Source organism: Perca fluviatilis, chromosome 10, assembly GCF_010015445.1.
Source record: "Perca fluviatilis chromosome 10, GENO_Pfluv_1.0, whole genome shotgun sequence".
In the NCBI taxonomy this organism is placed as follows: Eukaryota; Metazoa; Chordata; class Actinopteri; order Perciformes; family Percidae; genus Perca; species Perca fluviatilis.
The window spans coordinates 3,062,430-3,079,342 of NC_053121.1; the positions used below are offsets into that span (position 1 = coordinate 3,062,430).

A 16,913-nucleotide genomic window follows, 5' to 3' on the forward strand; every position below is an offset into this window, starting at 1 on the left:
TAAGTTATTAAGCCTTAACTAAATTGGAGCTATTTACTTTAAAACTGGTAAGTGCATGAATAGGTTTGGCTCTGTCTGCAGTGAGTCAGAGTGCTCACAGTCCAAACCCAGGCAGCGGGCACAGCGGAGAGGTGTTTACACGACTACTGTACATGTTGACACCACTGTGACACTATGCAGCAGAAGACGTGAGACTTCCTCAGGTAGCCGCCTCACCTCGGCCTCCTGAACTCCCAGCTGTCAATCCCTTGGAAACGTCAGACGTGCTCTCCGAAAGCCAAACAAAGAACAAATGAAGCTACAAACTGTCGGGAGAAAAGAAACCAAACAGAGAAAGAGGGAGAAAACAGTCAGGGAGCAGGAACAAGGGGCTTCGATACGCCGACACAAAGCCAGCACAGCTGAGCAAACACGGCAGAGGGAGTAGTCCTCCTGTCGGGGATGTTGTGGCAAGGGATTTGGGTTCGCCGGGCAGGGGAGCGGGAGCAGGAACCTGAGGTTAACACAGGAATCCTGCAGGGCCATCACTTCCAGCAGGCTGGGCCGTGAGAGTCCGATGCCCTCGCTTACACGCTCCTGTTAGCCTGACTGTACAGTTCTGCTTCGATACGCTGAGTCTTTATACTGTCTCCTCTGGCTCGCAAGATGCCGAAGGTTGACACAGTGGGGAATAAAAGCACCCTTCATAGTCTGACCTCCATCGTTAGTGTGTGTGTGTGTGTGAGTCTGCAGGCTCATATACGCCTGTGTGTATGTGAGCCAGTAATGTTTGCAGACCTTGAAGAGTCCCTGCTCATTGGCGGATACACAGATAGCCGCTGATAGCCTGTGATGACCCAGCAAACCGCTGACCTGGCACGGCTGCTCGGCCCATTTTGGTCAAACGGGGGACTGGGGTTCAAAGGTCAACCTGCAGAGCAAGAGGCCTAATGGGCTGCCTGTCTGTGCTATGCTGCTCCGAGATAGACGAGGCAGATCTGGTTTCACAAAGCCTGGAGTGGAGAGACACACACACACACACACACACACACACACACACGCCTACACCCACACACACACACGTGCGCGCATACACACAGGAGGCAAGAAAAAGGTGACAGAAGCCACAACAACAAGGTGCAGACAGGACCGAGGCGGGCCACACAGCCCGGCTGTCAACCTGCTGACCGCACAGAGGATGTTCCCAAACGTGCGTAATGATTGATCTGTCCTCGCTCATTCTCTACACAGATTCCATAACCTTGTGATCATTAATGTTGCTCACACACACACACACACACACTTCACTTCCCAACCAATCAAACCGCACGCCGCACATTCCCCAGAGCATTCCAGACCAGGGGAGCTATTCCAGGACAGGGACCAACCCCCTCCCCCCGCCCCCTCCACCCCTCGAAGCCAGACTAACAGCCAGGCACTGGACTGGTTACAGCTCCCACACCAGACAGATCACTCACTGACCTCTCTGGTGGCAATTCAATTAATGAAAAATTAATAAAAAAATGTAATAAAACTTAAATGAACAGCTTAAATTTCCAAATCATTTAAGGGGGCAGCCATTTAATTTGAGTGGTGGTTGATCTGTATTATTCTGGTGTTTGGTTTTGCAGAACACCGTCATACCAGCTATAATCACTTACCACTTCACACACATGATAGGGTAAAAAACAACCATGGTAAGACACTGACGGTCAGATGATGAAATGATTTGTCTTCAGTCAATTATATTTACTGCATGCTGTCACGGCCTAACCACAGGCCTGGGGAAACCTATTACTGTCGTTATGTCTAGGAGCTTTAACAGGGTTTGGCTCTAGTCGTGCATTTGAAATTACAGAAACTACCGCTAGTTAGTCCGCCAGACTGAAGGTAAGGAAGAGAGGCCTGCCTTTGTCGTAGCCGGCGCCGCTCCGCTCTTCTCTTCGGACCAGCTCGGTCCACGGTGCGGTGTCAATCAGCCTCAACGCTCCGTTGATAGTTCATTTGTAGACGTTCAAGACGCGGACAAGACATTAACACAACTTGATGGGAAGACGTCACAACAAATTAGAAACACATCCTCTTCTCTCGGACTCTCGTCAGTCACTCATATTGTGCTTTACTTCCGCTTTGTAAACTTTGTGATGGAGGGAAGCCACACCCACCTCAGCCTGGCGTCTAATACAAAACGATTAGGACGTGAAAATGCACTATTTCAAAGAGTCATAAAGTCAGCTAACTGGCTCAGCATTGTTATTAAAGGTCCCATGGCATGAAAATGTCACTATATGAGTTTTTTTTTTAACATTAATATGAGTTCCCCCAGCCTGCCTATGGTCCCCCAGTGGCTAGAAATGGTGATAGGTGTAAACCGAGCCCTGGGTATCCTGCTCTGCCTTTGAGAAAATGAAAGCTCAGATGGAATCAGATCTGTAATCTTCCCTTTATGACATCATAAGGGAAAGGTTACCTCCCCTTTCTCTGCTTCGCCCGCCCAGAAAATTTGGCCCACCCATGAGAGAGAGAGACATCATGGCTTTCAAACGAGCAAAGTGGCAGTTGGTCAAAGCCAACTTAACTTAAGGTCTATATAAAAGAGACTTCAGATACAGTATTAGGGGACCACTAAGGTCTATATAAAAGAGACTTCAGATACAGTATTAGGGGACCACTAAGGTCTATATAAAAGAGACTTCAGATACAGTATTAGGGGACCACTAAGGTCTATATAAAAGAGACTTCAGATACAGTATTAGAGGACCACTAAGGCCTATATAAAAGAGACTTCAGATACAGTATTAGAGGACCACTAAGGTCTATATAAAAGAGACTTCAGATACAGTATTAGGGGACCACTAAGGTCTATATAAAAGCATCCAAAGAACACCATATCATAGGATCTTTAATGCAGTAATATGTACCTGAAGTTAGCTAACATTAGCCACCAAAAGCTACTGGTAGCAGCAAAACATATAAGTGTATTGAATTGAAAAAGGGATTGTTTTAGGTTTTATTCTTTCAAAAGTGACCTAGTCTCACTTTAAGTATAATTTTTTATTTTTTTTTTACTTTGCCTCTGGATGTGTGATAGCACATATTTTCAGCAGTGTGACTTTATTACACAATCAACATTATGTAGTTACATATTAAAGTCATAAAGTATGTGTTGCATTAAGATGAAAATTTTTGCCAGTATAATCCCAAAATGTGAATACACATGCAGTAATGTGTTTGTATGGGTGTCTGTGTGTGTAGTGTTTTTTGACTGTCTGTCGCTCATGGTGACGGCTCACCTGTTTCAATGCTTTCATGCACACCTGGTCTCTGACTGTAACAAAGAACCTCCATAAAATCTGCTCAAAGCCTCTCTTCATTCCCTCACACTCACCTCACTGTCCACTGTCACTTCACATTTCTACTGCAATGTTTTCAGAATACCAAGTCTTTTGTTGTATAAAATGCCTCTGACTTAAATTTGCTTCCAGGTGAGTTTCAGCTCTTGAAGTTTTGTAAGACAACACAGTGAAATATAGCAAATCATTCCACTAGACTTAAGGTGATGTTTCTTGTCTCAAGTTAGTTCTGGAAACAAAATGATTCACATTTAGAAAACGTGGGAATAATCCACAGAAATGGGTTTTTTTATAACAGGAGTTGACCACTCAATTCTAAACCACTTATAAAAAGGGCTATTTAAGAGTCTAACGCTAACTGCTAGACTAAATAACTTGTTAAAATGGGTTTTTCATGCAGTTTGGAAACATTCAGTAGTCTGAAAGCCAACAGTTGGTGGGCTCTGCCACGGCCCAGCAGCCCAGCAGCCCAGCAGCCCAGCAGCCCAGCAGCCCAGCAGCCCAGCAGCCCAGCCTTGTGTGTTTTCTTGCTGAGCTGGGCTGAACTGGGCCTTTGCTGTGTGCCGTACCTCGCCGTGCTCCGCAGGAGCCGCGTGAATAGGCCTCTTGTTATGTTCCTGCACTCAGACATTCGGTCACTGTAAGCACCCCGAAGGAAAAGCCGTACCTTTGGAAGCTCTTGAGCATTTTATCAGCGAGAGGCCGTTAGCAAAATACAAAAGTGGAAATATTCCGGTAATGTGAAACACGCGGCTTACGGTGAGGCTGGGCTCACCTTTCAGGTCTGCTACAAATTTTGTGGCTGGAACAAAGGAGCGAGTAAAAAGAAAGAAGAAGGTGATGAAAGAATGCGGGGAAAGTACAGAAGGAGACAAAAACACCTTTGATAACTCTAAAGGTTGATACACTGGGAAACCTAAACATTCTTTACTACGTATGTGGGTCGAACGTGCCGCTAATACGAGAAGCTGGTATGTTAATTAACTGCAGCTGCGACCCCCTGACCCCCGGCACCTGATCGGTGAGTCACACGGCGCCGGTCCTCCACAGTAGTGTTTGCCACATGTCTTCATCAAATAAGCCATAATCCAGACACTGTTGATGTTAGCTCTGGCAGCTCTGGATGCCACCACCATATATACTTCCTCCTCCTTTAAGCTCCATGTAGTTTCATAGAGCTGATTATATGAGCTACTGCGCGCATGAATGTGCTTCCAGTTATACAGTTGTCCACATGTGGTTGCCAGGTAGAGGGCCCCGGTCCTACAGGTTAGCGTGACCCCGAAGACAACAGGCTCAGACGATGAGCAGATGTGCGAGGAGCAGGAGTGCAGGTGTTTGGGTGGAGGAGGAATCTGGGTGCCCACATGGCCTGAGTCCTTTATCTATGTGGTTATCAACAGCCAGGGGCGATTCTAGGAGTTTTTAAGTAGGGTGGCACAGGGGGGGACCGATAATCAGTAGGTCATTTAAAGGTCCGATGACATGGTGCTCTTTGGATGCTTTTATATAGACCTTAGTGGTCCCCCAATACTGTATCTGAAGTCTCTTTTATATAGACCTTAGTGGTCCCCTAATACTGTATCTGAAGTCTCTTTTATATAGACCTTAGTGGTCCCCTAATACTGTATCTGAAGTCTCTTTTATATAGGCCTTAGTGGTCCCCTAATACTGTATCTGAAGTCTCTTTTATATAGACCTTAGTGGTCCCCCAATACTGTATCTGAAGTCTCTTTTATATAGGCCTTAGTGGTCCCCTAATACTGTATCTGAAGTCTCTTTTATATAGACCTTAGTGGTCCCCTAATACTGTATCTGAAATCTCTTTTATATAGACCTTAGTGGTCCCCTAATACTGTATCTGAAGTCTCTTTTATATAGACCTTAGTGGTCCCCTAATACTGTATCTGAAGTCTCTTTCCTGAAATTCAGCCTTGGTGCAGAACTACAGCCACTAGAGCCAGTCCCACAATGAGCTTTCCTTAGGATGTGCCATTTCTGTGTCTGTAGATATTGAGGAGGAGAGATGGGGGGCAAGGTGGAGGGTGGGGGTGTTGCCTTGACCAACTGCCACTTTGCTCGTTTGAAAGCCATGATGTCTCTCTCTCTCTCATGGGTTGGCCAAATTCTCTGGGCGGGCAAAGCAGAGAAAGGGGACGTAATCTTGCTTGTTATGACCTCATAACAAGCAAGATTCCAGAACAGCTCATCTGAGCTTTCATTTTCTCAAAGGCAGAGCAGGATACCCAGGGCTCGGTTTACACCTATCACCATTTCTAGCCAATTGGGGACCATAGGCAGGCTGGGGGAACTCATATTAATGTTAAAAAACCTCATAAAGTGAAATTTTCATGCCATGGGACCTTTAATATACATACATTTAATGGGCTCTTAAGGCAGAAATTTGGATAGTCATCATGGAAACATTAATTGGTCATGTGACCAGGGCTGGGAAGATTTTTTTTTCTCTCAGAACCGTATATAAAAATCAAGTGCAATACACTTACAATAAACCTCCACAAAGAAAACCTTGCACAGTTTTCAGACATAAGGAAACAGAACAGAAATAAAGTGCAATACACAATTTATTTCTTACAGCAACTAGTGCTCTACGGTGAGTTCAATATGTTTCTACTTCTAAACTGGCCTCAACATTTCAACAAAGTACACAGTTGCCATACAATGTGTGTTTAAAGTATATATCCAAGGCAGTGATTGGCAGAACAGGCAGCAAAGTGGCAGTACTCTGATCCATTGGAAATCAGATTTGTCAGATTGACAGCACTCTAGCCCAATGGATTGGGGGGGGGCCTCCAGGGAGGTGGGCAATCATATTTCAGGCCCATTACTAGACCCACCCCTGACAACAGCAAACAGAGCCGGATGATACTGAGGCACAAAAACATGCAGACGTAGCCAAAGTATCACTGTTTGAGGCCTATCTCCATCAGGATTAAATCGTCTAAATAATAAAAAGAGCTAACAGATCTGTGATGTCGCTGCAGCGCTGTGCCAGCCTCACAGAGACACCGGCGTAGATGTAGACTCTTAGTTTTGTTATTTTATGCCAATTGAAATTATCAATCAAAAGTATTTTTAAATGCCTCCAATGCTGACTTTGGTTGGTTGTGATGACATGTACTGATTTTTACCAAATATGTTTCTGTGATCTCAGGCGTGTCTATGAAGCATAATTACGATTTATTTTTCCAGAGAAATGAAAGAGATACAGATAAAAGAACGGATGCTGTTGCTCGGTTTAAGGCGATCTGCCGCCTCTCGCTGCAAATCAAAGTCGTTCATTCCAAAAAAGAGATTTGGAAAAAGATTGCCGACTGCTCTCATCCTCGGCTGACAAAATGATCTTTCTGTAGCCAACTAAAATCTGTTTATCTTTTAGATGATTGACGATGAACTTAAAGTAATGACTGTTTTCCAAAATGGATGTATAATATTTCTGGCAAAGTTTTGAAAATGATGAAAAAAAAAGAAAAAAGCCTGGGGTAGAAGAGGTGTGGTTAGTGGAGAGCCTGATAATGTGTAACACCCTGGGAGTGTTCTGGCTGACCGTTCTCTACCTCCGTCCCTCCTTGAGATTATAAACTACCTTTGTAAATTCAACCAATCCTCCTCCTTCCCCACCTCCTCCACGCCCCTCCCAAAAATAATGAAGCTTGCCACCATCTGTGTAAACAGGCTTGGCTAGTAAGAGCTGCTCTCCTCCCTCTCGTTCGTACTGGAGCCAGCCACAAGGCCCTGTGTGTCCCCAGTTGTGGGACTGAGTGTGGTGGCATTGGAGGGGAAGATGGGAGAGGAGGGGGGGGGGAGGAGAGGAACACGGGGGTGAAGTTACCCTCTTATTGGGCCCTTGTTGGTCTTCCGCCATGGAGCTTTCTCAAATCAATCCAGGGATAAAACCTCTAAGATTAGCCAGAAGGCAGGAAGAAGAGCCTTGGTTTTAATTTCTGTGGATACAAGCGCACAGAACCAACTGGGTTCTCATCATCTACGCGAAGGGGGGGGGGGGGCACCGGCGTTTGATTCATTTTGTAGGCCTATGCATTTTTCTGTGTTTGTGTGTGTGTGCCTCTCGGAAAAGCATTTGTTTGCTCAAGAGCTTTATTTACATTCACAGGCACTTTTTGGACACACTAAATTGATTCCAGGCCCGTTCCTGGGTCATGTCCATCAGCTCAGCCACAGTCCACAAACACTCTGCACACAGCGGGACCATTCTCGAGGCCCGCTGCTCCGCCGCTCGCCGCCGCAGTGACACACAGCAGCCATTTTGTGGGAATGTCTTAAAAGCCCGGTTGAGGGTTTGGGTGGTTTGCATTTTTACATGTTAACCCTGTACTTTCACCTGGCTCTCCTAAATTCTCTCCTCCATCCATCTTTGTCTCCCCCGGGGGCCTGCGCTCGCTCACTTTTTCCAGCCCGTTCTTGAAAGTAACTGAACGGCGCAGTGAACATCGGAGTCCTGCTGGTGATGGACTGTGAGCTGCTGGAGGAAACCACAGGCTAACCACAAAAAAGGGCTCAGATAGATAATGAAAGTGCTCCACAGGAGCTCTGTGTGTGTGTGTGTGTGTGTGTGTGTGTGTGTGTGTGTGTGTGTGTGTGTGTGTGTGTGTGTGTGTGTGTGTGTATACAGTCGGAGCGGCCAAATTGTCACTCTTGGCTGTATTTCTAGTCTGCCTCTCCATGACAGGAATGTAGGGAGAGTTCTGTATGTTTGTTGGCAGGGACATTTGCACAACAAACATACGTCTCAGTCTGCCAGCCTCATTTCTCTCACCGGACCGACTGCTGGACCGGAGTAGGAGAATGTAAACAGATCTGTGTGGGATGTCAGCTTCCCTCATTATTACGAGATAAAGATAGTATCCGAAGAATGTGTCCCTCAGAGGCTCCCTGACCAGGGTGTCCCCCAGGCCAAACTCCAACGCTGACCCATCGGTCATCAGCTCGGCTCCGTGCACAACCACTCAGTGGTGGAAGAAGTAATCAGATCCTTTACTTAATCAAAAGTAGGCTACTAATACCACACTTTAAAAAATACTCTGTTACAAGTAAAAGTCCTGCATTGAAAACGTTACTTAAGTAAAAGTATTTAACTATCATCATGAAAATGTACTTAAAGTATTAAAAGTAAAAGTACTGAATGCAGAAAAATCCTCCCATTTTAGAAACTGGAAACGATCCAAACAATTCTGTCAATCAACTAAGTGTTTAATATTGTTGGATAGTTTAATTTGTGTGCAATGTGCAAAAATCTCAATTTGTAAAGTAACTACAGCTGTCAGATTAATGCAGTGGAGTAAAAAGTATAGTATTTGTCTAGAAAGTGGCACGAAAAGACTCAAGTCAAGTACAAGTGCCTCAAATTTGTACTTAAGCACAGTACTTAAATGTACTTAGTTACATTCCACCACTGCAACCACTCCTGCCTCTCTCTTTTTCCTCTATGTCAGTCTCTCTCTCTCTCTCTCACTAGTCTATATCGACGACGTTTCATTTCCGGGATTGTTCAGGTGCCTCTGGAAATTCCGCCAGATGTCCCTCATTTACGGCCGGATGTCCCGTCACCTTCTGCTTTCTTTGTGTTGGCGTTCTAACCTCCGGTGGATTTGTGAGGACTATGGTTACCTGGTCCTCAGATCTCTGCAGGGTAAATCCAGACAGCTAGCTAGACTATCTGTCCAATCTGAGTTTTCTGTTGCACGACTAAAACTACTTTTGAACGTCCACATGTTCCACCAAAACAAGTTTGGCAACACTTTACTTGAAGTTATCTACATAAGCGTGACATGACCATGACCTAACCATGACTTGTCATGACAAAAACCGAATGACTTACTAAAAGAAGCGTTATGTCATAAACGTTTATGACTTGTTTATAATGTTTATGACACGTTCGTGACAGCGTCATGTCACTCTTATGTAGATACCTTCAAGTAAAGTGTAACCACAAGTTCCTTCCCGAGGCTTTTTTGAAGAGGCACCGTCATTGAGTCCCAGACGATTGTGATTGGTTTAAAGGAACGCCAATAAACCAGAGCACGTTTTTTTTTTCTCCCATCCCGGAATGCTGTGTGGACTAGCCAGACCCTCCTCCGCAGCGCTGTGGAGGAAGGTCCGGCAATGCGAGACTACTCCCTCACTGATAAGAACCGCCATTGTTCCATCTCTCCAGAAACACCCTGAGCCGGCGCTCCCTGCCAACCTCTGAACCTCCATCAGCAGCGAACCTCCGCGCTGCCAGGGTTACAGGCCTTCTCTGTACGCAGCAGCTCCCCACCCTGGGCGAGCCCCTTGCCCTCAGCACAGAATCAACTCTTTGTATGTTTGATTTGTTATGGTTTTTGCCCCTCTAACGCGCTCACACACACTTTCCACCGTCACAGAGCCCGGCGCTACGAGGAATTCTCGCCCCAAATTTATGTGTCTGTTTAAAGCTTTTATTTCTCTTCAAGCCCCTTCTCTTTCCCCTTTCTACAATCATATTAGCTGTTACTGAAGCGTAGACTAGAAATACTTACGTAAATCTAATTTGGACGGCGCAGGGAGAGGCCAATGGGTGCAGCATGCGGCCCATCCCCTCACTGACACCCCCTCCTTTCACTGACCATGTTAATTAATAGGTGTTGACTTGTGTTTGTCCTACAATGCCACAACTTAGAAAGTGTCTGAGAGGGTTGGTTTCCCCCTCTTTTGACAGCTCGGTGTATCCCTTTGTTATCAGAGCGAACCCACACGCTCAGTACTCACTTTGGCCTTTCTTAGATTTCGACTCACCGCACCATTTGTTTTCTTTCTTTCCCCCCTTCGGTGTTCTCATTCTGTTTCCTGTTTTACTAAACGTCCTTTAGTCTCCTAACCCCATTCGATCACTTGTGATTTTACCTTTCCTTTTAGAACTCTACAGCGGTGAAAGAAGTATTCAGATCCCTTACTTAAGTAAAAGTACTAATACCACACTGTAAAAAGATACTCTGTTACAAGTAAAAGTCCTGCAGTGAAAATGTTACTTAAGTAAAAGTATGTAAGGATCATCAGGAAAATGTAGTTAAAGTATTAAAAATAAAAGTACTCAATGTAGAAAAATCCTCCCATTTTAGAAACTGGAAACGATCCAAACAGTTACTAAGTGTTTAATCATCTAACCATTTCAGCTGGACTTGTAGACCTGTATATTGTTGGGTAGTTTAATTTATAACGAAGCATCGTATTTTTATAAACTACATGTGTTTTGTGTGCAAACATCTCAATTTGTAAAGTAACTAGTAACTAAAGCTGTAACAGATGAATGTAGTGGAGTAAAAAGTCCAATATTTCTCTCTGAAATGTAGCGGAGCAGAAGTAGAAAGTGGCACGAAAAGAAAAGACTCAAGTAAAGTACAAGTACCCCAAATGTGTACTTAGGTACAGTACTTGAGTAAATGTACTTAGTTACATTCCACCGCTGGAACTCTGTGTTGTCTGTTGCTGTGTCCTGAGTCCTCCTTGGCATCAGCCTCCCTGTCTTACTCTCTTGCCCTCTGCGTGGGAGGGTCCCTCGGCCTAGAATAACACTGAGTGCTGTGGAGGTTGAGAGGCCAGAGCGGCTCAGAGAGCTGTGCTGTTGCGAAGGCCTGGGGCAGGGCCTCCTCCGGGCGTCCCGTTTGTCTTGGCCCGACATTCCCAGCCTCTCCGAGCGCCCCTGCGGTTGGCCTGTGGGTGTGGAGGCAGACGGTCACATTCCCGTCCAGCCCGTGGACAGAGGCATCCTGCACCGCTCCCTCTGTTGCTCCTCGGCTCTCAATCAGCAAAGTCCTGGGACAAACGGCCAAAGTTACAGAATGTGACCAACTAGCCAATAATCACAGGTCAGCGCTGTATCTGTTACCCTCAAGATAAGACCCAATCAATGGACCCAGCAGCTCCTATCATGTTTGTACAGAGCCATTGTCTTCTTTGCAGCTGTAAGGGCGGCTCCTGACAAAAGATTGCACTCATTCACACACACACACACACACACACCAGCCACTCTTTTTCTAAATTATGCTGAGTGTAATATTTAAGGGAGTAGTTTGCTCCGCAGAGATGAGACGAGTGATAAAATATTTGCTTTACCTTCGGAAACCATATCTTTTAAGCTGTCGAATCTTTAAAACCTAGATCAAATTCGACCAGCTTAGGTGTGTTATGCGCACACATCGTCTGCCAATGTAGCGGCAATCTAAACCATCTCTCCGGGTTTCATAAGAAGCACCTGTGTTTGGAGACTTAACATTCCACATACTTATCTGACCAAAAAAAGGCCTTTGTACATAGCACACATGTACTGAATAAACTGTACTGGACCATGAAGGTACACACTCGCCAGAGGGGTTATAATAACGTGTCGACCGGCTACTGATGTGCACCTACTTCTAAAAGTAAATCAGCTGCGTTTAACTTGTCTGCTGAAAATGCGAGACAGCACATCGTCGATATTTTCTGTGTCATGTAATCATCACCTGTAGTTATGTGGTGTGCTGGAAAATGTTGCTTTCCACCCACTGTTGCAATTTTTCGACATAGTGTGCTTGTTGTGACAACTGACAACTGTAAACGACAAGCCTCAGGCACCGAGCACTGCTGAAAAACAAACTCCAGACGCTACCCCCCCCCTCTCTTTTCCCTGTTCTGCTCTGCACAAACACACACATATATATTTACATGCATGCACTCACGCTCCAGCCACTGTTTGACCTGTCAGAGGGATCCAAACAAACATCCGCTCCCCCTGAAAACCACAGTCTGGATTTATGTCTGTTCTCCCGAGGAATCTAAAGAAAACATAAAGTTAAAGTCTGAATGCGTCCCCGGCTGTTGACCTGCATGTGACTGACCTACCTGCTCATTCTTGGTCCGGAGCCTTTAGTGCAACCAATCAATGGGTGGACTGTTGACCTCTCCCCTGGGTCGTAACTCGAGCTCATAACGCCACAATAAAGCTAGCAGGGGTACGCTAGCAAGGTAGCGTCCTTTGAGGAGTGATAGTCTCCAAATGGAAGGTTTCGAATGGGCGAGCGGGAGGAGGGCTCGGCTCCGCTGAAAGCCACAAGGGCCCACACTGGTCACATTAATCACAGTCGGGATTGTGGCTCTATTTTTAGCCAGGAGTTATCCATCTATGTGCCTAATCGTTCCTGCCTGTTCACTGCCCTGGCTCCTACTTAAAAAAGCCCCAAGAAGCTACTTTTCTGTCTCCTCTCTTTCGCTCTTCTGTCTGTACTTTGCTACACAGGCACAGGTGTTCATCACTAATGATACGCAGATATTATTAGTCCCAGGCCTGTGCAGGAGAGTAGGGGATCTAAGTTTGCATAGTATTCAGTCCCTGTTGGGTTGTTTTTAAAGCCTGCAGAACAAGGCCCCTCTGTGGTGCTGCTCATGTCGAAGTGTTTAAACTAGCAAGAGAGACCCTTTCTCTCCCCCCCCGGTTTGAGGGATTTTTTTCGCTCACATTATTGTCGCTGTAAAGCTCACCAACACAATGCTCTCCCACTTAGTCCCCCTGCTTTTTCACAAACACACACAGGGACGGGCGCACACACCCCACTCAATCATCCGCACACAAACACACAAATGCAGACGCGCATGCCTCCCCCCTAACCCCCCCCCCCCCAGCCTCCATCTTATCCACAGTGTATATAAAAGCTGTATCGAATTGCACCTTGAGCTTAATTGGCTCGGCAGTACAGTGCGCCGCTGTCGACAGTGACAAATCGCTCTTTCAGAGCCCCGAAGAATGTCTGCCCGCTGCCGTGTCAGAGGACACAGGAGGAGGAAAAACAGTTAATTGTCCACTGGCCGCTGTTCAAACGATGTCGTAACTGCAAAGAACTTCATAGGAGATGCCGTTTGGAGCTTTATTTATTTTACCTTCTTCCTCTGTTTAAGATGGTGCCTGGCAGCGTATAAGGGGCGTTGTGGGCACCAGGGACTCAGGAGGAAGGGCCCCGTTCTCTGTGTTTCTACTCAAGGAGTGCAGGACTTAGGTCAGAGTCCTGGCTGCTCCCTCGGCTCACACAGTGCTTCAGATCAGCCACTTCCTCCCACTGAATCACTCCCACTAGGGAGAGCAGCAGTACACAGATCAGATGGGACAGCTAATTCAATTTGGAGCTATCTGTTATTTTAGGAGCTCAGTGACTGTGTGTGTGTGTGTGTGTGTGTGTGTGTGTGTGTGTGTGTGTGTGTGTGTGTGTGTGTGTGTGTGTGTGTGTGTGTGTGTGTGTGTGTGTGTGTGTGTGTGTGTGTGTGTGTGTGTGTGTGTGTGTGTTGTGTGTTTGAGAGAGAGAGAGAAAGTGTACAGTATGTGCACACAGCCACCAAGACTGTGAGGGAGCGGTATGTCAGAAATGAAAGTGTGTGTGTGTGTGTGTGTGTGTGTGTGTGTGTGTGTGTGTGTGTGTGTGTGTGTGTGTGTGTGTGTGTGTGTGTGTGTGTGTGTGTGTGTGTGTGTGTTTGCTTGCTTTGCATCTGGCCTGACAGGGGACAGCTCTGCTCATAGTTGGCGTTCCTGCCCATAGAGCTGCTTTATTACTGATATCCTCAAGCCCTGCTCTCATAACGCGCCCTTCTTATTTCAGTCTCCCTCACAGCTTTCTGCCAGACAAAGCAGCACCAAATATGTCACACGCACACACACACGCACACACACACACACACACACACACACACACACATACACACACACACAGGAAGAAAGAGCTCTGCTCAGTGTCAGTAGGAGAACAGCTGTGGATGCAGAGCAGCAGGTGACCATGAAGTCACTGCAGAGTACAGAACAGATGGAGAAGAAGGGAGGAAAACAGGGAAATACAGGAGCGACTGAGGAGTAATGCAGAATCTAAAGAGTTGTTCACTTTTTAAAAACTTGTATTCATCTAACCGAGGCTTTATTCACGGCCCTTTGAAAACACAGTCAAAACTACTGACACCTGGGCGTTTCCCAGTCAAGCCCCCAGTCTGCTGTTAAACAGCCTCATTGCAGCAAATGAGTTAAGTACCCAGCTTGAGGGCATCTTTACAGTAGTTGTGGAGGGAGAGGTGAAGGTTAAGGATGACAGGCTGGCTGCAGTGGACGATATCACCCGTGGCATACAGAGCAGGAGCCACCACACCAGTGGAATTTTCTCCACGCCGTCCCTGAAGTCATTTAACTGTTTTCTCTCCGTCCCAGGGAACCTCACCGCAGCAACACCGTGTATGATCAACGACACATTGAAAACAAAAGTGTTATCCACAAAAATAACTAATAGCTGCATGTGGGAGAGACTGGATTCAATGTCTCCGGATGCAGGAGGCAGAGTTAAGCCAACTTCTCTGCATACAGCATTGTTTGGTTCAATGTATAAGGGAATTTAGACATTTGTAAAGGTTATATTATATAGACCATTTTACAATGTTTCTTCCTGCTTCCAGTCATTTTTTTTAAACAATTAAGTTATATTATACCAGAGAGAAGACATACATCAGTCAAAATGGTTGTGTGTTTCAGATTCTGAGACATGACCTCATAAAGACTCTGTGGTTTCTATTTTTTTTTTTTTTTATTCAGCATCTCGCCACTTAAATCCACATTTCAGCACTCACTCTCAGTAAAATATGTGTCTGTGTGATTCAGCATGCGTCTACAACAATAACATGCGACATCTGGTTCTATGTGCGTTTCTCGTTCTCCCAATGTAACATTGTTTTTACAGCTGTGTAAGACATCATGCAAAAGGAGGACAGCCATACCACATATGTTTTTCAGCTTCTGTGACAGTGTTTGTTCTAATTGTCTCCATGCTTTTTCCTGCCTCTCTCATGTATTTTTTGTATTCTTTGCCTCCTCTCGCTATCTCCCGTCCATCTCCCCCCGTCTCCATCTGCCTCCCTCTCAGACCTCGCTGATAACCTGGCAATGGACGACTTCACCTTCCAGGAGCAGCTGCTGACCCCTGGCTTGGCCACAGCCGGGGTCGGAGGCGTCTCCTCGCCGGCGGCTCCGCTGTGGACGAGCTACCTGGTCCAGGTGCTCCCGGTGACGCTTGCTCTGCTCCTGCTTCGTCACCACTGACCAGTGCACTCACACACTCCCATCACCTTTTCTCCCCCCCCCAGGATTCAACACAATCTCTGTGGAACGGGACAAACCTTTTTTTTCAAGTTCTGGTTTCTAATGTAAAGTTCAGTGGCTCAACAAAGGAAGCACGAACAAAAAATGCTCCATTTCTCTTTTCCTGTCTCAGTTTCGTTTCATTCGAAATCACTGGATGTCCTCTACAACCGTTTAAAGCACACCAGATAAACCCATGGCATCGTGTAAATAACAAACTTGCCCTCTGGTCCACTCCCACTATGGTTATTACAACTTTTGTGCCCTCTTGCCTCACCTCCTCTCTGCTATCATACTGACTTCTGTATAATAAAGTGATGGGTGCCCTCGTCATGACACAGCTTTGTCAATAAACAGCAAGTGAGGAGCTTCTCAGACAACAGACACACCACAGAGCTTTATTAATTGCTCCCAGTCTGCAACAAGTTATTGCCCTATACAGAAATATGTTGGAAGAAGAAGAAAACTTTTGCAGCTCTCTTCCATGGGAGTGAATGATCTCCTGCCAGGACTGGCTTCAGCTCGGGAGTTGTTGTGAACTCCTTATCCCCAGAAGCTGAGCTGAAACCCTTATTTAAACATGCTCTGTTACTATTTAAATCTCCCTCTTTCTCTCTCATTGTTTGTGTCCTAGTGATAGCCAAATTATTTCAGACTGATTCCCTCAACTCAAGTGTTCACACTCCCACTGTCAGTGTTTGCTCTATTTTGTAACGCTGATGATTTTGTTTTTAACAGTGTAGCCCTATAATAAAAAAGGTCTATCATAAGAGCCTAAATCTCCAAATCAGCCTGATAACTGTACATATGTATGTTTCTCCGTATTGATAACATGTTTACAAAACTGTTTTATTTGAAATGTTGGCATATTTCGCACTAATATATGTTTTGTGGACTGAATTATTGGACTGTGAGGCATTGCTGCGAACTTCGAGCTTATTCTTTAGCACTGTGGGTAAAGCGAGGAGTAATGTGAACTATAAATATGTGTTAATTACTTTTGTAACGTTGGTTTGCATTACGCTCATGCATTCTCAAAGTCTGGCCTTTTGTATTTAATAATTTGTTCTGTGTTTAAATCAGATGTACATTTTTTTGTATTTCTTATTGTTTGTTTAGTTTGGTTTGTGTGGTAAAAACGGGAATCCAGCTCCCTTATTTAGACTGGAGGAGGTGTGATGCTTGTTTGGAAAGACACTAATTAAAAGCCGAAAGTGTATCTACTGCTGCCATCCAGCTGACTTCATAGCTGTGAGTGTGTAGACTTTACTCACACCAGAATGGACATTTTTCACAGCAGACATGTTTGACTTGTCATAGTAGGAAAAGCACAGCTGAAATTGATAACCTTAACGATAGCTCAGTTCCATCAAGTGTCCCAGTAAGATATTTCAGTGAGTCAGCATGCACAATACCAGGACCTCTCCTAAGTGGGATGCAGCCAT

At 45.5% G+C, this 16,913-nt stretch overlaps 1 protein-coding gene across 1 annotated transcript in view; it reads left to right on the top strand.

Moving 5' to 3' along the window:
- The window catches only part of gpc3 (glypican 3), a 138,141-nt gene extending 121,449 nt beyond the window's left edge, over positions 1-16,692 (top strand). Inside the window, exon 8 of the mRNA XM_039812954.1 lies at positions 15,254-16,692. Coding sequence (XP_039668888.1) covers positions 15,254-15,429 — 176 coding nt within the window. The 3' untranslated portion in view covers positions 15,430-16,692. The remainder of the gene's footprint in view (positions 1-15,253) is intronic.
- Positions 16,693-16,913: the final 221 nt, after the last annotated feature.